Source organism: Lepidochelys olivacea (genome assembly GCF_965140295.1).
Source record: "Lepidochelys olivacea isolate rLepOli2 genome assembly, chromosome: 9".
Classification (NCBI taxonomy): domain Eukaryota; kingdom Metazoa; phylum Chordata; order Testudines; family Cheloniidae; genus Lepidochelys; species Lepidochelys olivacea.
In genome coordinates, this window is record NC_140419.1 from 47,911,682 (window position 1) to 47,937,135 (window position 25,454).

The 25,454-nt window shown below is 46.3% G+C and overlaps 2 protein-coding genes across 11 annotated transcripts in view; one reads left to right on the plus strand and one right to left on the minus strand.

Moving 5' to 3' along the window:
* NEU2 (neuraminidase 2) overlaps positions 1 to 2,278 on the minus strand; it is a 75,875-nt gene extending 73,597 nt beyond the window's left edge. For 2 of the 5 annotated variants that reach the window (XM_084638355.1, XM_084638351.1), the window contains exon 1: positions 1,587 to 2,278. The gene's annotated coding sequence lies outside the window, so the exon portion shown is untranslated. Of the gene's footprint in view, positions 1 to 253; positions 388 to 514; positions 642 to 1,586 lie in introns of those variants that run through there. The other 3 variants (XM_084638353.1, XM_084638354.1, XM_084638352.1) reach the window with 3 other exon arrangements.
* NGEF (neuronal guanine nucleotide exchange factor) overlaps positions 1 to 25,454 on the plus strand; it is a 106,742-nt gene that overhangs the window by 55,941 nt on the left and 25,347 nt on the right. For all 6 annotated transcript variants that reach the window (XM_084638341.1, XM_084638342.1, XM_084638339.1 and 3 more), the window contains 3 exons: positions 238 to 453; positions 2,293 to 2,435; positions 18,483 to 18,757. In XM_084638341.1, the coding sequence (XP_084494467.1) occupies positions 238 to 453; positions 2,293 to 2,435; positions 18,483 to 18,757 (634 nt within the window). The remainder of the gene's footprint in view (positions 1 to 237; positions 454 to 2,292; positions 2,436 to 18,482; positions 18,758 to 25,454) is intronic.

A 25,454-nucleotide genomic window follows, 5' to 3' on the forward strand; every position in this document is an offset into this window, starting at 1 on the left:
TTCAGGTGGCTCAGGACGGGCCGGTCCATCTCCCGGGGACTCTAGCTAGGCCAGGGAGCTCTGGGGGGCTGGTTGGTCTCCCGGGGTCTCTGGGGTTGGTGTCCAGGAGGCTCAGGGGGAGGGGGGCGGTCGGTGTCCCGGGGGTTTGAGGGGGGCGGTCGGTGTCCCGGGGGCTCTAGCCGGGCCGGGGGTCCCTCCCCCGCGCACGCTGCAGGTCTCTATCACCCTCCCGCGCAGGCTGCTGCCTTCCTACCCCCGTTGCCGTGGCAACCGCCCGGCCTCCCCCAGCCCCGCTCCGCCTGCAGAGTCGCTCGGCAGCCGCCGCTCGGAGCCGGACTCGCCGCCGCTGTCACAGCCTCACATGGAGCTGCTGGCTGCGGCGCTCAGCGCCGCCTGCGCCCTGGACCGCGACGGCTCGGCGGAGAGCGCGGCCGGAGCCCGCCCGGCCGGCAGGTGAGGGGCGAGGGTTGACGGCGAGCCGGGGAGGGGACGCCCCGCCGCAGGACCCGCTCACCCCTTCCCACCTGCAGGCGGACCCACCGCCGGGCTCGCGTCCCTCCTCTGCCCCCTGACTCTGAGCCAGAGCGCGGTGACCCGCAGGCTCGGACCCTGCCCCGCCAGGGGCTGCTCTCCACCCCCCGACCCCCAATCCCCCGGCTCCGCCCGGGGTTGCTCTCCAACCCCCCCCCCATCCTCCTGCCCTGCTGGGGGCTACAATCCCCCCTCCCCCCCAACACGCCAATCCCTCTCCCCGGCCCGGGCTGCTCTCCAACCCCTCCGCCCCCAACACGCCAACCCTCCTGCCCCGCCCGGGGTTGCTCTCCAACACCCCCCCCATCCTCCTGCCCTGCTGGGGGCTACAATCCCCCCTCCCCCCCAACACGCCAATCCCTCTCCCCGGCCCGGGCTGCTCTCCAACCCCTCCAACCCCTCCGCCCCCAACACGCCAACCCTCCTGCCCCGCCCGGGGTTGCTCTCCAACCCCCCCCCCCATCCTCCTGCCCTGCTGGGGGCTACAATCCCCCCTCCCCCCCAACACGCCAATCCCTCTCCCCGGCCCGGGCTGCTCTCCAACCCCTCCGCCCCCAACACGCCAACCCTCCTGCCCCGCCCGGGGTTGCTCTCCAACCCCCCCATCCTCCTGCCCTGCTGGGGGCTACAATCCCCCCTCCCCCCCAACACGCCAATCCCTCTCCCCGGCCTGGGCTGCTCTCCAACCCCTCCGCCCCCAACACGCCAACCCTCCTGCCCCGCCCGGGGTTGCTCTCCAACCCCCCCCCATCCTCCTGCCCTGCTGGGGGCTACAATTCCCCCTCGCCCCCAACACGCCAATCCCCCTGCCCCACCCAGGGCTGCTCTGCACCCCCCCCCACAACACACCAATCCCCCTGCCCTGCCTGGGGCTGTTCTCCAAACCTCCCCTGCCCCAACCTGGACTGATCTCCACTCTCCACACCTTTTCCCCTCCAACACCCCCTATAACCCTCCTCCACCCCCTTACTGACATGGTGTTGACCTCCATTCCAACACACACACACACACCCCACAACCAGAACTCATCTCCGTCACATTCCCCCACCCCATACCTATGTATCAACCGGGGCTGTTTTTCATCACACTCCTTTCTCCCCCCGCCACCATCTCTCTCACCAACGAGGCTGATCCCCATTTCTCTCCACTTTCAGTCCTCCCCATCTCCCTGTTCCAATCCAGGCTGAACTCCAGCAAGAACCTAGATTCAAGTTCCCTCTCCCTAAACCAGGGTATGTGACTGAACTCTCAGCATCCCTTCCCCCTGCCCCCTTCCATGTACTGGAACTGAGATGCATTCATCCTCTTTTCTCCCTACTCTATACGGACCTGAGCTGAACCCCAGCCAGAATCCCTCGGTTACACACACAAACACACACCTACTCTGAGCCTGGCTCTATCACCTTCTTGCACAGGGCTATACTCGATCCGTGATGGGATCCCATACCCCAGCTCCGGGTGGAATCAGGAGAGGTTACTGCTCTCCTACAGGCCCAAAGCCTCCACTCCCAGTGCTCAAAGACAGCCCCTGTGGCACATAGGGGTTTTTTGGAGAGGAAGGAGTGTGCTTGCCCTATGGAGGTGAATCATAGGGTAGTTCTGAAAGATACACACTCAGGGTCCCTAAATAGTGTGTCTTGCTGGCCACTGATGCTGGTAAGTGCCAGAGCCCATTGGTGTATGTGGAAGCTGGGGTTGTCAAATGCTTGGGCTGAGGGCAGCTCGATTGACAATGCCTGACTGTATATTTCTCTCCCAAAGAGAATCCCCTTCCACGGCTGGACCAGTGCTTATCCCTGATGAGAGCCCCGTGCTCCCAGAGTGCCCAGCTGCTCTCCCTGAAACTCTGCAAATGATTCACCCTATGACAACTGACTCCTGGAAAACGCTCATTGAACAAATAGGTAAGGGCCATGTTTGTTGTGCCATAAACTTATGGGCTGCCCAAGGCATTGTGCTGTCTGACAGAAATACTGCCCCTGTTAACCCAGGCAGTGTTCCTAGATTTCTAGAGTGCGAAGACTTCACTCGTGCATTTCTGATGAGTGAAGACGCTGAATATACATGAGAGAGAAAATAGTTCAAACATTTACGTATAACCCATTAGAACTAAACTTGGCCTGAAATTTGTAAGAAGTGGTTCAAGTAGGTTACTTTCTAGCCTTTTAATCTTGGGGCAGAATTTATATTAGTTAAAGATACCATCTATATAAGATTCTCCTGGATTTTAGCTCCTTAGTGTGAAATTGGTAGTTCTTAAGGTTGCTTGAACCTTGAAAGCAGCAATAATTGGAGAGCAAGAACTAACCCCCCTAATAGCAGGCATGTGCCACCTTCCACTGCTCTCAAGGTGTGAGGACACGGGAAGTGGAAAAAGCTCCCCACAGGAGAGAGCTCCTCCTCAGCCATCAATCCAGATCTTCACTGGTCTATTATCATCAATCATTTATGATACAGTAGCACCAAGAGGCCTTATTAGGACCCTGCTGTGCAGGGAGAGCAAGAAACAGTCCCTGCCCCAAAGAGCTTACATTTAAATAGATTAGACAGATAAATAGACAAACATAAAAACAAAAAATGAAAAAACAAGACATCTTTGCTACTTTTTTAAAAATTAAATTTTGGTATCCCCCCCCACTCCCATTTTCCAGATGCTCCAGCCATTGCTGATCTAGTGTGCTTTTCTTCCACCCTGGCTACGCCACAGAGGTAGATAAGGTAAAGCCCAAATAAAAAGCAATCAAAAGGTGCCTACAAGCCAAAGATATCTAAAGGCAAACCCTTTCAGTACATGCAATCCAGTCACTCCTCTCTACAGGAAGCAGTGGGAGATTCCTGTCTCCTCCCAGGCTTCCTGGGAACGGGAGCATGGACCAGGGTTGCAACACAGCCACTTTTACACTAAGTCTAAATAAATATGGTTCTTTCAACAAAAATCTCAAAATACAAATTCAACATAAAACCCTTTTGAAAAAAGCAACAAGTTATGTATATACACATTCAACCTCAAACGCATATCCACATATTTACTTAAATTTATTATAAATACACTTCCCTATTAAGCATATTATTTGGATTACAGAATCAGTACCTCATTGTGCTGGGTCTGAACAAACATACTATAAGAGAGAGAGTCCCTGCCTGAAAGAGACTGTAAACTAAAGATCTGATCCTGTAATCTGATCCATGTGGATGGATTACTGCACCTGTGTGGAACCCCAGTGGCTTTGTCAGGCTGTGTGTGTCCACTCACATAAATCAGTTTTCAGGATTGGGGCCTAACTAGGGAGAAAATGCAACACAGATAGGGGTGTGGACAGAAGGAGGAAGGCAAGTATGAGAATAACAGGAACACAAGATTGCATATATCAGGGGTGGCTAAGAGCCATATGTAGCTCTTTTACAGTTAAAGTGGGGCTCTCAGAGCCCCACAAGCCCTTCCATTCTCTGCCCACCAGATTGGGGGGCAGAGCTCAGGGCTTCTGCCCTGCAGCAGAATGATGGGGCTAGGGGCTTCTGCCAGTGGCGACTGCTACCTGATGAGGTTTGCCCCCCTCTAACAGCTTGAGTCTTGCTCCCCCTTACCCTGAACAGTTCTCCCTGCAGATCCCAGCTGTTTGCCATTGCCTCTCCTCACAACTGCAGCACTCAGCTCACCAGCTCCAGCAGCTGCCATGCAGGGAGGAGGCCTAGTGGTACCAAGTGCTGAGCTAGGTCATCAAATCCTGGCAAGATCTGGGGTGTGGTATGTGACTCCATGGGCCCTCCCAGGTGTCACCTCTGGCTTCTGCCCAGCAGGGAGGTGGGTCTCCCAGCTTCAACCCTGCAGGATGTGCCTGCTGGGGCTTGGGGCTTCAGCAGGAGAAGAGCTGAAGCCCCGAGCACAGACAGGCGCCTCCTGCGGGGCTGAAGCCCTGAGACCCTCCTCCCCGCAGGACTGAACCCTGAGCCCAGACAAGTACCTCCTGTGGAGCTGAAGCCCTGAGACCCTCCCTCCCTGCAGGGCTGAACCCCAAGCCCAGACAGGCTTCTCCTGCAGGGCTGAAGCCCCAAGATCCCTCTCCCCATAGGGCAGAAGCCTCTAGCCCCACCACTCCACCGCAGGGTTGAAGCCCCAAGCCCCAGCAGGTGCGCCTCACCTCTTGAATTTTTGAAGATTGTTGTATGTGGCTCAGAAGGTCAGTAAGTTTGGCCACCCCGGGTATATATTCTTAGCTGAATGTATAATCTGGAGACTTCAGTGGCTTTTATATTTGTTTGATATTTTAAATAAGTGGACACTATCAGGCCACTTGCTCCGCATATCCAACTTAACTCTCCAAAAAAAACCACCAAATAAATACATTGTCAAAGCATTAGATTGTCTATTGTTAAGTGAAAAACATCAGTGAATATATTTATTGGTATCTCTTTATAAGGTAATAGTTCCTGAAATGTAGATAACAAAAATATGTAAAATATAACCCCAAAATCCATAGGTCAGAGTTATGGTTGTGTTATGATAAAATGCACATCTTTGTACTTGATGAGAGTAACATATGTGGTCAGTGTAAAATATATGATATATTTAGCTGTTGATCTCCTTGTCTTTAGGTGCTTGAGTTTTTTAAATTATGTGGTAGGTAATTTAACTGTGGTCACTTAGCAACCTTAACTGGTTTCATAAATGATGTTTTTGTCTTTAATTATGGAGCAGCTGATAGCTATACAGCCTTAACTGTAGAGCAGCTAAGTTTCTATGTAAAGCTTAATTTAACATCCTCTCTAAAATTCACACACACACACACAAAAAAGGATAAATATTGCTGGGCCAACGGAAATATACAGACCACACTGAAAGACTTATGGGATTATACAAATCAGAGTCTTATTGTATACTGTGTTAGATGCAGATCTGTACTGGCTACACATGTTATGAAGGGATAAGGTACGCTGATATTTTGAGTTTCTCATGGTCTCCATAATGAGCAGAGTTAAGATTGTTGGGGTTTCTTGTGTGGGAAGTGTTACCTTAACTGTTTCTCTCAAGGTTGTGGGGTTTTGTTTTTTAAGCATAACATGTTCTTTTAAAGAATACATGGCGTGGGGAGGGGAGTGTAAATGAGCATTTCCTGATTTTCCCATGTTTGGGTTTTGGAGTTCCATGTTCTGGAGGCATGAAAGGATAAGGTGGCTCTGCTGTAGAGCAGCAGCCTTAACTCCACTTTAACAAAGCTTTGTTATGTGGGAATCCAGTATAAAGTCCAAATAGTGACTCAGAAAGCCATGTTGTTGAACAGTCCAGGCTTTGATATCTTGGCAGCCTGGAAGAGATGCTCCAGGACACGAGTGGGGAGAGAAGGCTGAAGCCTGTCATGGGCCAAAATGGGAAATCTCCTAGAGATTCTGGTAAGCTGTCAGGCAAAACCCTATAGTTGGGAATGAGGAGACTACTTGGACCACTGAGGACATTTACCAGGAACAGGAGAAGTCTGCAGTTAGGTGTAGGGTTATTGATGGGGAGAGGCTGAGCCTTGGAGGATGCTATGGGAAGCTTGGACCAAGGAAGAAATGGAAGGCATTGAGAAAGCTTGAGTAAGTTAGATGCCAGAAGAAGTCAGACAATATTTGTCAGCCAAAACAGCAGAATTTTGGGCATAGTTCAGGGATGTAGTGAACAGTTTTAAATTTGTATACTCGCTGCCTGATCTGTTGTCTCCTTCCTGCTGCATTTCTACTAATCTCCCAAGGCAGATGTGTTATTATAGTCTTAATTTAGTGGCAATGTGTTAATGAAAGGCTTGATAAAGATGTAAAAACAGCGCTAGACACCAAAACAACCTAATTGCCAAATATCGATCTAGTTACTTATAAGGCCCTCATCATTTTAGTGTCTGAGCATCTCAAATCATTAATGGATTTTATTTTCACAACACCTCTGTGAGGAAGAGTATTACATTTTTACAGATGGGGAATTGAGGCACAGGGTGAAGATTAAGTGATTTGTGCAAGGTACTACAGGGAGTCTCTGGCTGAGCCAAGAATCCAGTGGGACTTCCCAAGTTCCAGTCCACAGCCTTAGGCACTGGACCATCCTTCTTACCCTGCTACAAGAAATGCTGCTCCCAGGAAGCTAAAAATCTGCAAACTGATGTGTGTAAGATGTACTTGCGTACACCCATGTTGTACTCTTTAGGAGAAAGATTGCCATCAGTCACAGACTGCACAAGGGTCAGCTGCAGTAGGTTAATTATTCCTATATCCCTGTTAGTGGGCTTTTTGTTGTATAGGCATAGAAGAGGACAAGGTCCTTGCCCATGGGAGTCTACAGTCTAAATTGGATAACATAAGTTAAACTGACAACACATTGTGGTAAAGGGGGAAAGGAAACAGTAACCAGTGGAGAGACATATTATGAGCTGAATCTCCAAGAACCATCTTCTGTTGTAGATCCTTGCAACGTAACCCAACAGGACCTGACTACGAGTGTTGGGTTCAGGTTGAGTCTGAAAACAACCCAACCACTTCGTCTTGGGTCATGTTGTCTCTTATCCCTCCTCCTGTCTCACTGTGCTCTGTATGTGCTGTGAGTGAATGTGCTGAGGAGTCTCAGTATCTGTCATGTTGTTCTGTACTAGATATGGACTGGTTATAGAGCTTGCTTATACACACCAGCTGTGTTCATCATAAGAGCATTTAATGTTCTGCCAGATATGCCTGAGGTTCGTTTAAAATCAGGTTTTTATAGACAGTGCCACCTAGTGGCTGAACAGTTTAGCATTCTATTACATCTTCCCCAGCACGTGAGCTGATTTTCAGTGGCACTCACACTGCCCAGGTCCTGGCCACCAGTCCGGGGGGCTCTGCATTTTAATTTAATTTTACATGAAGCTTCTTAAACATTTTTAAAATCTTATTTACTTTACATACAACAATAGTTTAGTTATATATTAAAGACTTATAGAAAGAGGCCGTCTAAAAATATTAAAATGTATTCTGGCATGCGAAACCTTAAATTAGAGTTAATAAATGAAGACTCGGCACACCACTTCTGAAAGGTTGCTGACCCCTGTTCTACATTCTTACCATTTACAGTATTTACACGGTCATACTGTCTTTGAAGTTCATTATTTTTGTATACCTGAAAACACAGGCCATGATGACTAGGTAATGATGTCCTCTGACTTTGAATAAATCTGCAGCTAGTCTCTTCCAAGGTCTGTTTGGTAGAGGTGTTTATATTCAAGGTTCTTTGTGTTTTGTTTGTCTATTAGTTCTACAGTGTTCACATGCAGATACTTTATTCTTTATGTCTGTGCTGATGCCTGGCCACCACACTGACTTGTTAGCCTGTTCATGGCATTCAATTAATTCTTGATGTTCTTTGAGGTTTAGAATGTCTCCTCTCATTTCGTTAGGAATGACGATGAAGTTGCCTTTAATCATGAGTCCATTTGACTTGCTGAAGTCTTTTGTCACTTCCTTAGTATCCTTTAGATACTTGGTCCAGCTGCTCCAATGTAACTTAGAAACTTCCTGAAGTTGCATGTCTGTCGAGGTTGCTTTCTGTAGCAGGAATAGTCTCTTTTCTCACACTGGTTTGAATGTGTCCACAATATCCACATATGCCTTTACGTCATCTTCAAACTCTCAAGTAGTGAAGTGCAATGCTGGGCTCTGTGACAGAACGTCTGCTGCTACCAGATTTTTCCCAGGAATATATCTAGCAATTGAGTTAAATTACATTAATCTTAGCAATAGACATTGGCATCTCAGAGGTGTTTGATCAGGGTCTTTTCCATTGATGCGGGTTACAAGCAGTTTATGATCTGTTATCACTGTGGGTTTGTGGACATCATAGTAATTGAGAACTGGAGCTGTTGAGATAATTTTTAACCTTTTTGAAGACAGTTTTTTGATTTGGCCCCCACAGGCAAGATGTGTTGGACTTTAACAATTCATTCAGTGGTTTTGTCACTGTAGAAAGGTCTTGTAGGTATTGACCAAGATAATTTATCATCCTTGGTGTACATCTCAGTTCTGGTACATTCATTGGTGCATTCAATTCTTGAATTGCTTTCACTTTCTCAGGGCTAGGATTGATTCCATTTTTGTTTGTCTGTCCCAGAAACTTTATTTGGGGCATGCAGAAAATGCACTTTTCCTTGTTTATCTTCAGTCTAGACTAACTGCTTAGGTTTAGGACTTCATTGAGGGTTTTGTTGTACAGTATTCTTCCATTGAAGATCCATATATCGGAATATCATCCATGAAACCTACAACTCCATTTGTGTTCGTTAACAGTTCTGCCATCTTTCTTTGGAAAATTTCAGGTGCACTGGTAATTCCAAAAGATAATCTTTGAAAACAAAATCTCCCAAAGGATGTGATAAATGTAGTCAGTTTAGCACTTTCTTTGGCTAATTTGGCAGAATCTGCTTTGAGAATACTTTCAGAGTAACAGCCGTGTTAGCCTGTATTCGCAAAAAGAAAAGGAGTACTTGTGGCACCTTAGAGACTAACCAATTTATTTGAGCAAATAAATTGGTTAGTCTCTAAGGTGCCACAAGTACTCCTTTTCTTTTTGAGAATACTGTACCTCCTTTCACTTTTGGGAGGAAGTCATGCAATGTTGGGACTGCTTCATTAAGTCCTTTAAGATCCACACATTCATATTTTTCCATTTTTCTTTATTACTGGTACCATTGTGGCACACCATGCTGTTGGCTAAGCACTTTTCTTAATTATGCCATTCTCTCTAACTCGTTTTCCACTTTATGAAGTAATGGATGAGAATCCTGCAAGGGATATGTACACTATATGGTTCAGCGTTGTCTCAAATTTATTTGGATCGCCTTTCTAAAGCTCAATATCACCAAATATTCCATTGAGTTCATCTACCTTTCTCATTAAATCCATCATGGCTGCCACACTGTGGCTGAGAAAGGTGTTGGTCTGTGGTCCTTTGATCACATCCACTTGAATGCAAAGGTTTTGTCTTTGTAAACTATTTCTGTGATGAACTGGTTCATGCAATTAAGAATACCTCCATGGATACCCAGATGCATGTCAAGTGACTTCAGCTCTGGAAGGGGTTAAAGGTGATTGTGAGTCCCTTCTGAGATGACTGGTGAAGTCAATTCCTAAGTGAATTGTCTTGCTATGAATATTCAATTTCACTCTCCAGACAGGCTCTATGTGAATACAAGAAATAGAGCTTGGAAAAAATGGGTCTTGATTCTCTGGAATATGAGTCAACTCCCTGACTGCTTTGGTGAAGCAAACACATGCAAAATTTGCACATTTCATGCATTTATTACATGGTGTACCTCTAGCTGGACATGCATCATCTCTTGGTATATGACTTTTTTCACACCTTGTGTGTGTAGGCTGGAATTTGTCCCTCTTAGCCTCAGAGTTCTCTCTCCTTGCCTCAGCGGTTTTATGATAATAACTTAACACTCAAATGTCTGTTTATAGTTTCTAAGCTAGTTTCAGATTTTTCAGTGTGCTCCTGTCTTTTGTACTGTTTGACTAATTTTGACTGCTTTGCCATCTGTATAGCTGTGCTTAGGGTTAAATCTCTCTTGAGTTGTAGCTGCTGTGAAAGATTTTTATCTGTTAACCCAATAACCAGCCTGTATTTGGTATTTTCATGTTTTTCATTTCCAAAATTACAGTTTTCAGCCAACATTTGCAGAGTTCTTATAAAACGGTCAACATTTTCCCTTGGTTCTTGAATTCTGTGGTGAAAACATCCTCTTTCATAAACCACATTTTTCTGGGATATAAAGTATGCATCAAATATAGCCAGAACCCTTTCATAATCATTTGTGACTGTCTTCAGTAAAGTCAAAAGATTTAAAGATATGGTTTCCTCACTTCCCCATAGCATAAATTTAAAAAGATACCTATACATCTTCAGTTTCTTTGAGGAGTTTGCAATTTGAAATCTTGCAAAACACTGCTTCCAGTCTGTTCGTTGTGAAGGTTTTTCAAAGTTGAAATTCTCTGGGGCACTGAAGAATGGCATGGCGATGAGATCCTGCGTCCTTTATTGCTGTTCCTTCTGTCTCTATTCTTAGTTTACTCCTGTCAACATGTCACATTCTTCTGTACCCGATATGGACTGGTCATAGAGCTTGCTTATACATACCAGATGTGTTCATCATAAGTAGAGCCCTGCAAATCCTGAGGTATCTGCTTTATATCCATGGACCATTTTTGTGGATAGCAGCTCAGATGCAGATACAAATTTTGTATCTGTGCAGGGCTCTGGAGCTGTAGCACAGACTCACCAGAGCAGGTGGAGGGACCTAGGCTTCCGACAGCTGCCAATGCGTCTCTCCCTCACCAGGCTCCAGCCGGGGGTGGGGGTGCCTCGGAGCCGCAGCCTAGCCATGATAAGAGCTGAGAGGGCAGCTGTGGGGACCTGCGGTGGACCCTCCACCTGCCCTGGGCGGGGGGCTCAAAAAGCCCCCGGTTCGTGTCCCTGCCCCCCAGACCTCCCGCCCAGGACAGGCAGAGGGACTGCACCATGGTTCCTCACAGCTGCCCACCCGGCTCTTACCGTGGCCGGGTTGAGGCTCTGAGGCACATGCCCCCCCCAGCCTGAGAGCCACACGTTCAAAGTTCAGAGTTCAAAGTTGCTGAACCTCCACCTTCCCTCAGCCAGGCAGGGACATGGCTGAGGGCTGCTCTCAGCCCCCTCGCCCCCACCATGCACCACGGGCAGGTGGAGGGTCCGCTGTGGTTCCCCAGAGCTGTCTGGGCTCCCCGGCTAGGCTCCATGCTGGCCTGGCCGGGGAGGAGAGGGAGTGGGGGCTTGGGAAGGAAGAAGAGGGTAAGGGGGAGGGGTCTGCCCCTGTGAAAAGTGGATGGACGAGGCTCCCCGTTTCCCCACCCTCCGTTCCGGCTCCACTGGTCACTGCTGCACAGTGCTGTTTAGAGCCCTGCAAATCCGTGGATATCTACAGATATCCATATCCATGGATGCAGATACCTTCAGACAATTTTTGCGGATCGCAGATCAGATGCGGATACACGTTCCTGTATCCATGCAGGGCTCTAATCATAAGTGTCTTAATGTTCTGCCAGGTATGGCTGAGGTTTGTTAAAATAGGGTATGTTACACACAGCGCCATCTAGTGGCTGAGCAGTACAATACGGTTTAACATTCGATTACAGTGCCTCTTACTTGGCAGCACACACAGCTCAGTGAAGCTGTGGAGGCTGGCAGTAGTGGGACACGCAGCTATCACCAGGCCGACGCACTGGGCAGGAGGTGGCTGCAGATGGATAGCCAGCATGGGGCGTGGTGAGCAGGAAGTTCCCCCAGGCCAAGCCCCAAGGACAAGGTGGTGGTGCTGACACAGGTTCGGGAGGAAGTGTTGGGTTTGGGTCAGGCTGGTTCTGAAAACAACTCAACACTCTCCGGTCAGGTTCAGATTGTCTGTGCTCAGCTCTGCCTTGGGTCCAGGGCAGGTTTTAAAATTAGGGCCAAGCAGACCTCTGCAAGTGAAACTTGGAATCTATTCCAGGTGGTTGCAATGAACCAGAATTCATTCCAAATGCCTTCAGGAAACACTAGACTATATATACTGTTACATACAAAATATTAAAAACCTGTGTTAAGTAAGTTCAGATTGCAAAATCGAACACTCATAAGTTAGAAATCCCAGGATGAAGGTTGTCCATGCACCCTTAATTCGTCCCCCTTGTGTGTATGCATTATGATACAGTCTAATTCCATGATCACATACAGTTTTCAGTTTTTAATACAAATGGACAAAATGAAGTAAAATAATAGCAGAGAGAGGTTCAAAATGGGAATATATAAAACCTATGAATAGTATACGATGCAAACCACTACTTCAGCCATTTAAATCAATGTGACAACAATTCCATACTTCCATACTCTAAGATTTGCATTGTTAAAACCAGCTAATACCTAGACAGCCATTGCCCAATAAAACTTTTGTAATAAGAGGTACACATATCTTCAGTGACTCCTTTGACTCTTTGACTCCTCCTCTGTCCCCATATTCAGGCCAATCCCAGATCATAGTTTCTCTCTCTTCAACATCTTAAAAAAATCAATTCCTACCTTTCAGGAGGTCTAAAATGCCTCTCCAGGCCATGATCATATCCTGATTTAACCACCATAGCCTCCTGCTTAAGTTTCCTGATTCTCACTTTGATTCTCTTCAGTCTGTCCCAAAATATTGCAGATAAAATCATTTTCACATGCTGCTCTAGTCACATTAACTCCCCTCACCTTCCATATAGAATTCATGCTTCCCATCCTTATCACCAACACCCTTCCCAAGTCCTTCACAGCCTATATCTCTGTTTTCATATTTTAGTATTTGGTTTTTTGCTGTCTTTGCTCTGCCCAAAGATCTTCCTACTCATCCTCCTTTCTGTCCTTCTCCCACTATCATCTTCATGCTTTCATACTTTCTCTATGTCTGGAACACCCACTAGGTAGGCTTCCCTCTACCTTCAAATCCTTCTTTAAAATGTGTTTCTCTCTCCAACCCTACCTAAGCTGACACTTTTGGGCTGAAGGCTCCTTGGGAAAGGGATGTTGTCTTCCATCTTTGGCAGATCAAAGGAAAGGTGGATCAGATAGGGAACATATTAACAAAACAAGAATTTCATTGACTAGAGTTTTATTTCATGTTCTCCAAAAACAGAAGAAAAGAATCTGCCCAACAGATCCTTATTAAAGGGATCTGCCTCTAAATGTTTACAAAGAGAATAAACCACAATTCCACAAAACGAAAACAAAGTGGGGTTATTTGCCTATAACTTTCAGGACAAGACCCATCAGCGCAACTTCCTTCCTTCCACATGTCTCCTCTACTGTGGAAAAGGTAGTCTTTTTTATATAGTCCCCTTATTCCCCAGCATGCCCCGGGGACTGCATTTCCCAGCCTTCCCTGCTCTCCTAAGGCTTGATCCTCTAAACCAGTGAACACTCTGGGCCCCAGTGCAGCAGAGCATTTAAGCACGTGCTTAAGTTTAAGTACATGAGAAGTCTCACTAAGGTCAATGCTGATTCAGGAGAGTTCCCTTCACAAGCTTTAAATGTTCTGTACATCCCAATTCATGCCCTGTGTTATGTACAGGACTGAGCACACTATTGACGATTAACAGATAACATGTATGAAACCATATAAGCAATAGTAGACTATGAGGAATTATGTAAGTAGCATCGTGATAAACTTCAAGGAAAGTCTCTTTTCTTCATTTACAGTGTAGGAAGCTAACAGAAATGTGTACGGTTTCCAAGGTACAGCTAATCCTATTGCTATTTTAATCCAGTTTTGAATATCTTTCCAGAAAGAACAGTTTACAAGAATTACCACATTCTGTGAGTGTATGTGTTTATGTACACGTTTTCCCATCATAACTCTGTCTAGAAATATAGGTTCAACATTAATTGGTACTGAGTTTCAAAAAAAATTGAAATACCTGGTACACAAACTCCTGACCTGTCTCTCACATTGTTATATAGGAAAACTGTTTATGAGATACAATATCATTTATACATTTTGCCAGATAGATTTTAACCCTTATTGAGTAAAGCAAAATAAAGTATTTATGCAATGGCTGACACCAGCATTGTTGTTCATTTAACAATCACAACACTTAGAATCATAGAAGATTAGGGTTGGAAGGGACCTCAGGAGGTCATCTAGTCCAACCCCCTGCTCAAAGCAGGACCAGCCCCAACTAAATCATCTCAGCCAGGGCTTTGTCAAGCCGGGCCTTAAAAACCTCTAAGGATGGAGATTCTCCCACTTCACTAGGTAACCCATTCCAGTGCTTCACCACCCTCCTAGTGAAATAGTGTTTCCAAATATTCAACCTAGACCTCCCCCCTGCAACTTGAGATCATTTCTCCTTGTTCTGTCATTTTCCACCACTGAGAACAGCCAAGCTCCATCCTCTTTGGAACCCCCCATCAGGTAGTTGAAGGCTGCTATCAAATCCCCCCTCACTCTTCCCTTCTGCAGACTAAACAAGCCCAGTTCCCTCAGCCTCTCCTCGTAAGTCATGTGCCCCAGCCCCCTGATCATTTTTGTTTCCCTCCGCTGGACTCTCTCCAATTTGTCCACATCCTTTCTGTAGTGGGGGGCCCAAAACTGGATGCAGTACTCCAGATGTGGCCTCACCAGTGCCGAATAGAGAATAGGGAATAATCACTTCCCTCAGTCTGCTGGCAATGCTCCTACTAATGCAGCCCGATATGCTGTTAGCCTTCTTGGCAACAAGGGCACACTGCTGACTCATATCCAGCTTCTTGTCCACTGTAATCCCCAGGTCCTTTTCTGCAGAACTGCTGCTTTGACAGTCGGTCCCCAGCCTGTAGCGGTGCATGGTATTCTTCCTTCCTAAGTGCAGAACTCTGCACTTGTCCTTGCTGAACCTCATCAGATTTCTTTTGGCCCAATCCTCCAATTTGTCTAGATCACTCTGGACCCTATCCCTTCCCTCCAGTGTATCTACCTCTCCCCCCAGCTCAGTGTCATCCACAAACTTGCTGAGGGTGCAGTCTATCCCATCGTCCAGATCATTAATGAAGACTTTGAACAAAACTGGCCCCAGGACTGAACCCTGGGGCACTGCACTTGATACCAGCTGCCAACTAAACATCAAGCCGTTGATCATTACCAGTTGAGCCCAACAATCTAGCTAGCTTTCTATCCACCTTATAGTCCATTAATCCAGTCCATATTTTTTAAACTTGCTGGTAAGAATACTGTGGGAGACCGTATCAAAAGCTTTGCTAAAGTCAAGATATATCACGTCCACCGCTTTCCCCATATTCACAGAGCCAGTTATCTCATCATAGAAGGCAATCAGCATGACTTGGTCAGGCATGACTTGCTCTTGGTGAATCCATGTTGACTTTTCCTGATCACCTTCCTCTCCTCCAAGTGCTTCAAAATGGTTTCCTTGAGGACCTGTTCCACAGTTTTTTCCAGGGACTGAGGTGAGGCTGACTGGTCTATAGTTCCCCAGGTTCTCCTCCTTCCCTCTTAAAAAGATGGGCAATATATTTGCCTTTTTCCAATCATCCGGGACCTCCCCTGATTGCCATGCGTTTTCAGAGATAATGGCCAATGGCTCTGCAATCACATCAGCCAATTCCGTCAGTACCCTCGGATGCATTAGATCTGGACCCATGAACTTGTGTATGTCCAGCTTTTCTAAATAGTCGTTAACCTGTTCTTTCACCACCTGAGGTCTGCTCACCACCTCCCCATACTGTATTGTCCAGGATAGCAGTGTGGGAGCTGACCTTGTCTGTGAAGACCCAAGCAAAAAAAGCATTGAGTACTTCAGCTTTTTCCACATCATCTGTCACCAGGTTGCCTCCCCCATTCATTAAGGGTCCCACACTTCCCCTGACCTTTTTCTTGTTGCTAACATACCTGTAGAAACCCTTCTTTTTCTTGTTACCTGTCATCCCTTGCTAGCTGCAACTCCAGTTGTGTTTTGGCCTTCCTGATTACAGCCCTGCATGCCAAAGCAATATTTTTATACTCCTCCCTAGTCATCTGACCAAGTTTCCACTTCTTGTAAGCTTCCTTTTTGTGTTTAAGCGCACCGAAGATTTCACTGTTAAGCCAAGCTGGTCGCCTGCCATATTTGCTATTCTTTCTGCACATCGGGATGGTTTGTTCCTGCACCTTCAATAAGATTTCTTTAAAATACAGCCAACTTTCCTGGACTCCTTTCCCCATCATATTAGCCTCCCAGGGGATCCTGTCCATCAGTTCCCTAAGGGAGTTAAAGTCTGCTTTTCTGAAGTACAGGGTCCGTATTTTGCTACTCTCCTTTCTTCCTTTTGTGAGGATCCTGAACTCAACCATCTCATGGTCACTGCTGCCCAGGTTGCCATCCATTTCTGCTTCCCCTAGTAATTCTTCCCTGTTTGTAAGCAGCCGGTCAAGAGGAGAACGGAACCCTGTTTGGTTCCTCCAGTAGCTGCACTAGGAAGTTGTCCCCAACACTCTCCATAAACTCCTGGATTGTCTGTGCACTGCTGTATTGCTCTCCTAGCAGATGTCCTATTCAAGTATAAACCAAACCAAGGGAGATAAATTAAAAGAATGCAATTTATATTAAATAAATGGAGTGAATGACTAACGGAAGACTAATTGGCACTCCTGTGTTGTCAAATCTAGTAATTCATATTCTAGATCCAAGGAATTGGTTTTCTGGTTCCACCGGATGACTGGAAAGGGCAACATGGGACAACTAACAGCAGCCTTATGAGAAATACTAGATCTTAAAACTTCCAAAGTACAAGATTGTTTTGTAGTTTTCTTTTGTTAGGGGTAGGACCCTGAAAATCAGAAGGAAGTTTTGCCTAATTCAGTGGAACTCCCTCTGCCCCAGATTCTGAAGGAATTTTGGGAAAATCAATGGGAACTTAAGAGTGAATGCTCTCAAAATATATAAATGACAAGACCAATACATTTAGATATTATTTAGGGCTTTGAACAGTTTTAAATATAACTGATTTTATTTCATTTCATTCAGTTGGGGGATATTTATTTTGGTTTCCCCCATTAAGAGCTTCCTGTTCTGATAGATATTCCACCTGGCACTAGAAATCTCATAACTTGTCATAGAGCAAAATCCAATGGTTGGTAGAGCTAAGAATAAAACTCAGGAACCCTGACTCCCAGTTCTCTGTTCCTAACACTAAACCCCAACCCACTTTTCTGTATTTAAACATAACATTGAGGATGAGAGAGCAGATTACCAGATTCATTGAATTAAATGAATAAGTCTACCACTGTCATCTGAAGAGTTTTCCCTAGCTGTAAGATCAGAAATATTAATTGTAATTACATATTGTTGTCAATCATTTAGTAGTTTAAATATAGTGAGGTGGCCTTTAAGACTGCTGGACTGAACAAAATGGTTGCAGTTTTCCCTTAAAGTTTTATCTATTTTTCTATGGCTGACACTTGTCACTGACATATTCAAGCATCTCATGAACATTAAATAATTTATCCTCTTACATCTCTTTGAAGTATTACAGAGAACAGAGGTGCAGAGAGATTAAGTGATATGCTCAAATTCACCCAGGAAGTTAGCGGCAAAGCCAGGAACAGAACCCAGGTCTCCTGAGCCCTGGTCTATCTGGGTCGGCAACCTTTCAGAAGTAGTGTGCCGAGTCTTCATTTATTCACTCTAATTTAAGGTTTCATGTGCCAGCAATACATTTTAACTTTTTTAGAAGGTCTCTTTCTATAAGTCTTTAATATATGACTAAACTATTATTGTATGTAAAGTAAATAAGGTTTTTAAAATGTTTAAGAAGCTTCATTTAAAAGTAAATTAAAATGCAGAGACCGCAGGACTGGTGGCCAGGACCCCAGCAGTGTGAGTGCCACTGAAAATCAGCTCACGTGCTGCCTTTGGCACGCGTGCCATAGGTTGCCTACCCCAGATCTAGTACTTTAATGACCTGATTACCCTTCCTCTCTAAGGACCTGATCCTGTCCCCATTGAAGACAATGGAAGATGCTCCCTTGACTTTAACAGGGGTTAAAGTAAAACAGATTTATATAATGCCATCTCCCTAGCAGATATGTAGATCCTTAATAGTATAGTAGCATCATACAAAGATAAGGGAAAAGCCTTTTCTTACAGACCTTTCTAAAGACGCCACTGAGAAATGAGACAGTTCCATTTTCACATATAGAAACTGATAATGGATTCATCGGATTCTGCATGTACTTCCACAGTCTTGTAATTTTATTCTTTCCGCTTTTGGTTGAGGCTGGGAAATCAACATTTGGCTTTTTCTTTCACTCTGGAATGGATGCTTTCTACCTCTTTGCTTCGATGAACTGAAGTAAAATATTCACGCCAAAATAAATCCATATTCTTTTCCCTATATTGTTCAATAATAGCTCTCTAACCATTATGTTGGCTTCTAGGGCTCTTGTATCAGGAATATCGAGATAAATCTACACTTCGGGAGATTGAAACCAGACGACTGCAAGATGCACAGACAGACCCCGAGGAGTGCTCAGCCAGTGAGGAGACGCCATTAGAGGCAGAACCCACAAATACTGCAGAAAGCAGGACTCCTCCCCAAATCAGCTTGCTCAGGAACTCCACCTCCAGGTTTAACTTGTGGCAGGATCTTCCAGAGATCAGGAGCAGCGGTGTCCTGAATATCCTTCAGCCAGATGAGATCAAACTGCAGGAGGTAATGGAAGGCATGAGAGGGAATAAAGAGTTTATCTGTTGGATTTTTCCTTAAAGTCAGTGTGACTAGAGTCACTTAAGTCAAAATATCAACATTCAAAAATAAGGAAGTTCCACCACAGCCAGTGACAAATTGTGGTCTATTAAATACCCCCATATGTAATGCTAATGAACTTCACTTTCCAAAGAGCATGAGGAAGTCCTGTACCTAGGGCTTAAATTCAGCCAGAGTCCCGGCACCTCTTGTGGAGGCGGAAGCCCTGGCGCCCCCTGACCCTTATGGGGCTGAAGCCCATAGCCCCGAACATGGCTTAGGGTTATGGGAAACTCCTGGAAATAATCTCTGAGAATTTAAGGCCTGCCTGTACCCTACCCCAATCACCAGAAGAGAATCTTGCTGCTGGCAACTTCAATAGCAACAATCGAGAACATAGCTTCTCATTACTACTACTACTGATTTACAAGGAGGTAAAGGAGTAATGAAGTACTAATAATAGTACCCTCTTTGGCCTCCCTCCATGCCAGATGATCCTCTTCTGTTGTCAGAGGCAGGAATCATACTTTCTATTATTCCTAGGAAGAATTACTTTGTTTAATATAATTAAAAATGAATTGGAATAAAAGGAATTAAATGGTTGGTCACCAGTCCCAGTGGAGTTTCCTTATTTCGCAGTGTTGATTCTTTGATTCTGTCCTTACTTTAAAACAGAATGACAATTGCAGTACGCAAAATTGGGTCAATAAGGATGCACGAGCACTTTAACTGCACAGACTAGGCTATCTCTGGACATTGTTTTTGTACTGTTAATTTATATGGCTGTGTCAAATAATGTGTTGAGTGGGTTGTTGACTGTACACTCAGGGCTGTCACAGTGGTGCACACATGAGTGAAAACGTTTATTATGGCTTCCCTGCTCCTGAGACATAGCAGTTGGCACCACCTTTCAGCAGCCCAAGGGGACACTGTTATAAGCTACTATCTAAAGGCTTTGCACCTCAGGCAGCCTCTCTGGGATACTTTTTCCATTCAGGTCAGTGAAGGGATTTAACTCCTTCATGCTTCAGCCAGGATGGTGTACAGACACCCCTTCAGCAGCACTTACTCCTGGGGGAATTCTACGCCAAAAAATTTAAAATTCTGCACACAATATTTTAAAATTCTGCAGAATTCTGTGTATTTTATTTGTCAAAATAACACAATATAATCATGCCATTTTCAATTATTTTGGTAATTTATTTCAAAATACCTGTCAACAAGAATGTCCATAACAATACAGACAACAAAAAAGATTCAGGAAATGTTTTTTGACAAATAGATTCCTTATGGAAGTATGGAACAGGTTTTTTAGGGGGTGGAGGGGATTGTTCAAGAGTTGGGGAACCTCCCCCATACAGATGCTGGCTGACCCCAGCCTCTCCCATTCGGTCAGGCATATCTGCCCCTGGTCCCTTGTGTCCCTGCACCCCCACTTGCCCCCACTTTCCCTCCATTCCCATGTGTTCCTTCACCACTCTCCCCCCGCATGTGTCCCTGGCAGCCCCACCCCACTAACCCAATGTGGCCCTGCACCCCTACTCCCATTCAGCCCCCACCACAGTCTATTCCCTCTCACTAGCCCTTCTCAGTCCCAGTCTATGTGTCATCCCCCAGCAGTCCCATGAGCCCAGCTCTGTCTGTCTGCCCTCCCACCCATATCCTGTGCCGCCTCCTCACCTGGCCTCAGGGCAGGGTGTTGTGAAGAGTGCAGTCTCTCTTCCTCCCTATCCACTGCTGACTGCTACTGCCAGTGAGCCGGCTCCCTCTGTTTTGGTGCCACAGCAGCCCCTGGTGGGAGAAAGGCATAACTGTAGCACCTCACTGTATTTTCTGTGAAGAAAAAAAATCTGTGGAGGACATGGATTCTGCATGTGCGCAGTGACGCAGAATTCCCTCAGAACTATCTTATAAGTAAGGCTGCATGTCTGTCATGGAGCTCAGGCAGCCCCTGGGCCAGCCGCATCAGCTACTGCTGAGGCAGTCTCAGGCCACCACATCCCTCCCCTCCTCCCCCCCAGCAACAGTAGTTTGGGTGTGGGAAAGTGCTCAAGGCTGGGGTGTGGGGCAGTGCTTACCTTGGGGGATCCCTGGAAGCAGTCGGCATGTCCCTGCAGCTCCTAGGCAGAGGGGCAAAGGGGCTCTTCCCGGCCAATGGGAACTGTGAGCCGGTGCTCATGGCAGTGGCAGCGTGCAGAGCCCCCCCTGGCCTTCCCTCCCCGTAGGAGCTGCAGAGACATGCTGGCTGCTTCCGGGAACCTGCACAGAGCCAAGTAGGGAGCCTGCCAGTCCTGCCAACCCTCACCCCCAGCACCAGTGGGGATCCTGGGCCGTACACCGCTGCTGCCCTCCCCCCCCAGCACCTGCGGTGCCCCCTCCCCCAGCCCACACCCCCAGAGCACCCGCGGCCCCCCAGTCCAAGTTTTAGTCAGGGGTATATAGTACAAGTCATGGATAGGTCATGGGCCATGAATTTTTGTTTACTGCCAGTGACCTGTCCATGACTTTTACTAAAAATACCCGTGACTAAAACATAGCGTTACTTATAACACTGGAATGTCTTTTGCAGCGAGTGAAGACTAGACAATGGTTTTTGTTTGAGTGTATGGGGTATCAGCTGTCTTCATTCAAAGCTAGCAGGGTTGATTTAGGTAGGTTTTAAAATAGGACAGATGGGGTAAGACGTTTTGTTCACCCAGCTAACACTTTAAGCAGAGAAGGCTTGATTAAAAGATATGATGGAGTTAGCAATGACCAATAAAAGGAGCAATAGAATTCACTCTTTTTAAAAATACAGAATGTAAGAAATTTGGTTAATAGGTAGGAAAAGTAGGAAGTAGTACTTCATGAAACCAATTATGACCTTGTTCACACTACCAAAATATGGTGGAAGGAGTGAGTTACTGATTAGAATATTAATACAGCTATGACCCTGGATAGGCAAGACATAAAGAGGAAAGAAGGGTGAGGTGAGATTAAGGATCAGAAGTGAATACAAGAGCAGAAAAATATAAAATAATAACAGGAGGTGTGACTATAAGATAACATGGGCTGAAACATAGGAATGGGAAAAACAAAAGAAATCGTGATGGACATGTGTTGTAGACTACAGGGGTCATGAGGCAATCAGAAAAAGTAACATGCTATTGGAATAATGATCAGAAATGACTAAATCACCCATGGGTAGCTTTAATTATCCAGACATCTGTTGAGCATTAAGCACAGCAAATCATGAATCATCAAGGGCATTCTTGAACTCAACTCTATGGAAGATATTTTAATGATGCAAAAAATAGAAGAACAAGCCAAAAGAGACATTACTCAGGTTCTCACAGTGAACTGCCCTGGAGGAAGTGACAGAATGTGAATGTAATGGGGGAGGGCTTGGAACAAGTGACCATAAATTTAAATTACTTGAGTGTATTAGTAGTACCAGGGGCGGCAGGTTTGTATGATTTTTAGTGATGCTCAGAACAGGTCCAAGTCCCACCCCCCCACACACGCACCTGCCTTGTAAGCCGATATATATTTCTAAAAATAATGGAAAAATGTGAGAGCTCTGGGGTGGGGCCAGTGATGAGGGACTTGGGGTGTGGGAGTGGCTCAGGCAGAGGGTTAGAGTGCAGGGGTGAGGGCTGTGGGGTGACCCAGGGATGAGGGGTTCATGATGCAGGAGGGGGCTCAGGGCTGGGGCAGAGGGTTAGGGTGCAGGGGGATGAGGGCTTTGGCTGGGGATGAGGGAGGGGCTCAGAGGTGTGGTGGGGCTGGGGATGAGGCGTTTGGGGTGCAGGCAGGCTGCCCCGGGGCTGGGGCCAGAGAGAAGGACTCCCCCCAGCCCTCTCCCCACTGGCAGCAGCAAGCTCTGGGGGAGGGGCCCCCATTTCTCCCCTGGCAGCACACTCACCTTGCACCACTGTCACTGCATGTGATCCTAGGGCCCCTCAAGTCCAGGAAGCACCCTCGCCTCCCTGCCATCACATGTGCCCCTTCTTCCCTGCTGCTGCTGCCCTTCACTGTAGCCTCACTGGGGGTGGGGGATGGGGCTGCCCTTTGCCCTGTGTGGGGCAGGAGCGGTGATTGCGGGCGGGGGGCATAGGCGCAGACATCTGCTGGTGCCAGGGGGTGCTCGACTCCCCCGTCCAATGTCCCTGGCCCCGCCCTGTCTCCACTCCTGCCCCGCCCCTGCCCCAAAGGCCCCGCCCCAACTCCAGCCCCACCTCTTCTCTGCTTCCTCCCTTGTGTGTGCCGCGTTCCCAGTCCTCTCCCCTCCCTCCCACAGCTTGTTACATCGCGAAATAGCTGTTTTGTGGTGGCAAGCCCTGGGAGTAGAAGTGGGGACATGGCGCACTCAGGGGAGGAGGCGGAGGTGAGGTGAGCTGGGGCAGGGCATGGAGCTTGGCTGCCGGTGGGTGCTCCGGCCCTGGAGCACCCACAGAGTCTGTGCCTATGGCAGGGGGCCCCCTGTGCTGGTGGCGAGTCCCTCCAGAAAAGGGCACCAGCCTAGGAGTGTGAGACCAGTTTCAAGTCCCTGCTCTGCTTGTTTCCGAGTGATCTGGAATAAAAAACTCTGCTCTTAAAGAGTGTGAGAGTCTGTCCCTCTCTCTCTCCCTCGCCCCCCCACCCCACCCCACCCCACCCCAATTCCATGTTTGTAAACACTTCCAAAAGATTTTGTTTTTATTTCAGTGTGGAACGAAAAAATTAAAAACCTCAAATGTTGCTACAAAGCAAAATTGTTGTCTGGAAAGCTCAAATACTGAGCTAACCTTTCTTCTTCCCGATCTGTTACAGGGGAGTCACTCTTATTCGGTGGAGGTGACCAAATTTGGTTGTTATTTATTGCCTGTTTGATGAGTATAAATTTAGAGCTACTCTAAATCCACAGTGTAACTTTCACCAATATCAGATAGAGATGTGCTCAGAAATTAGGGCTAGAATGTGATTTATTTACTAACTAATCTTCCAGTTATTGTTTGTTAAATACCTTATTGTCTCATTTAGGCTTTACGCAGTGGGAAAATAAGCTTAACCTTTAGGATTACTTACTTTTTTCCTTTTGCATTTCTTTCCCTTTAGCAACTCCTAACTTCCTCATGGTCTTCACTTTCACTCCCTGTCTCATCCCATTTGCTAAAATGATCAGCAATGACATAGTTAATGCCTCATTTAAAGTGTCATCATTAGTTAACATCCCATGAGATTGATAGGGTAGTGTAGTCCATACTTCTAAGCCATTGTTTCTGGCTGTCTGCAGACTCAGGAAGATAACACTGCATCAGTTTACATTTGGCTTTAAATTTTCTATGGTTATCTTTGCAACTCTGAGGATAGAATCTTTTTTCTTTAAAAAAATATATATTTTTGAGCTATCAAATATTCCATGAAGGCCACATACATACATCAAATGGGATGGATGTTTGAGACCACTGATCTACTAGGTGCCTGGTTAGTGCTTTCCAGAAGAGAGGAGGGAGCCACATCATGCACTAAGCTGCGTCTGCCATTCCTCTTTTCCTGGTCCCAGCTCCATCATGGTCTAGAATTGGATTTGGGGTCTACAACAGTGGAATTGGTATTTTGTTGTTTCAGGAATTCAGAAGACAGGTTTGACTTCAAAGAAGTGACTCAGAGGGAAATTCCTAACATATACCCGTATGAATCCTTATGGAGGTTTGCCTCATTCAGAGAAGGCTCCAGCAAAGGCACAGCCCTCAACCTGAATAATTCTATTGTGGGTCCCAGTTATTTGTTTGGCACAGCTCACTTCTTGTACATGACTGAGTAAACTTACAGCACTAAACTACAATAGACATCTGAAGGGTTCCCTATCACTGTAGTATTTGAACACCTAATAGGCAATGAGTTAATTGTTGCAACACCCCGCAGAGGTAGTGGTGTTTTCCCTAGTTTGCAGATGGGGAAACAAGCCACATAGACGTTAAGTGAATTGCTCAAGTGAATTAGCACAAAAGAAGAGTGATGAAGTTGCAAATAGATTCCAGATCTCCTGAGTCTCAGTCCAATCTCTTAATTGTAAGGCTCACCATCGCTTAAGTCCCAACACGAAGCATCTGAAAAGCTGCTTATGGCGAGCACTGCAGGTATGAAGTCAAGATGTATGTGAAAGGGACACACACTCCCAACTACCAGAACTGTTCCTGTGAGCTGCGAAAGCAAATCTGTCTTGTGCGAGGATGTGCAGCCTTCCATCTGCAAACCTACTTGGTCTACTGCTCCTGGGGATTGGTTCAGAGGCCAGTAAACCCAAAAATGGTCAAGCAGGCATCTGAAAAGTAACATGCTGGAACTTTTTGACTCAGTTCTGCTGATAGGCCTGAAGTGGGCCAGACAGTTTGGTATTTGGATCCTCTGGATCTGGTAAAAGAGCCAGTCCTTGCTTCTGCCACCCCATCTGGATCATCTGCTGCAACAGAATCAGATACAATCACACAGGTGTCAAGTCTTTGCAATTAGTAGCTTGGGTCGCTCTTCCATGACTTTTAGAGACGGTTTTTTTCAGGAAAAGTCAAAAAAGTTATGTGGGAGAGTTTAGAACTGGCTAGAAAATCTTTGTCAGCTGAACAGGAGAGATTTTCTTGAGGCTCCTTCCCTGTAGCTGAGCAGATCAGTGACGTGAGATCTTGGGGAATTGTGGCATCCAGGA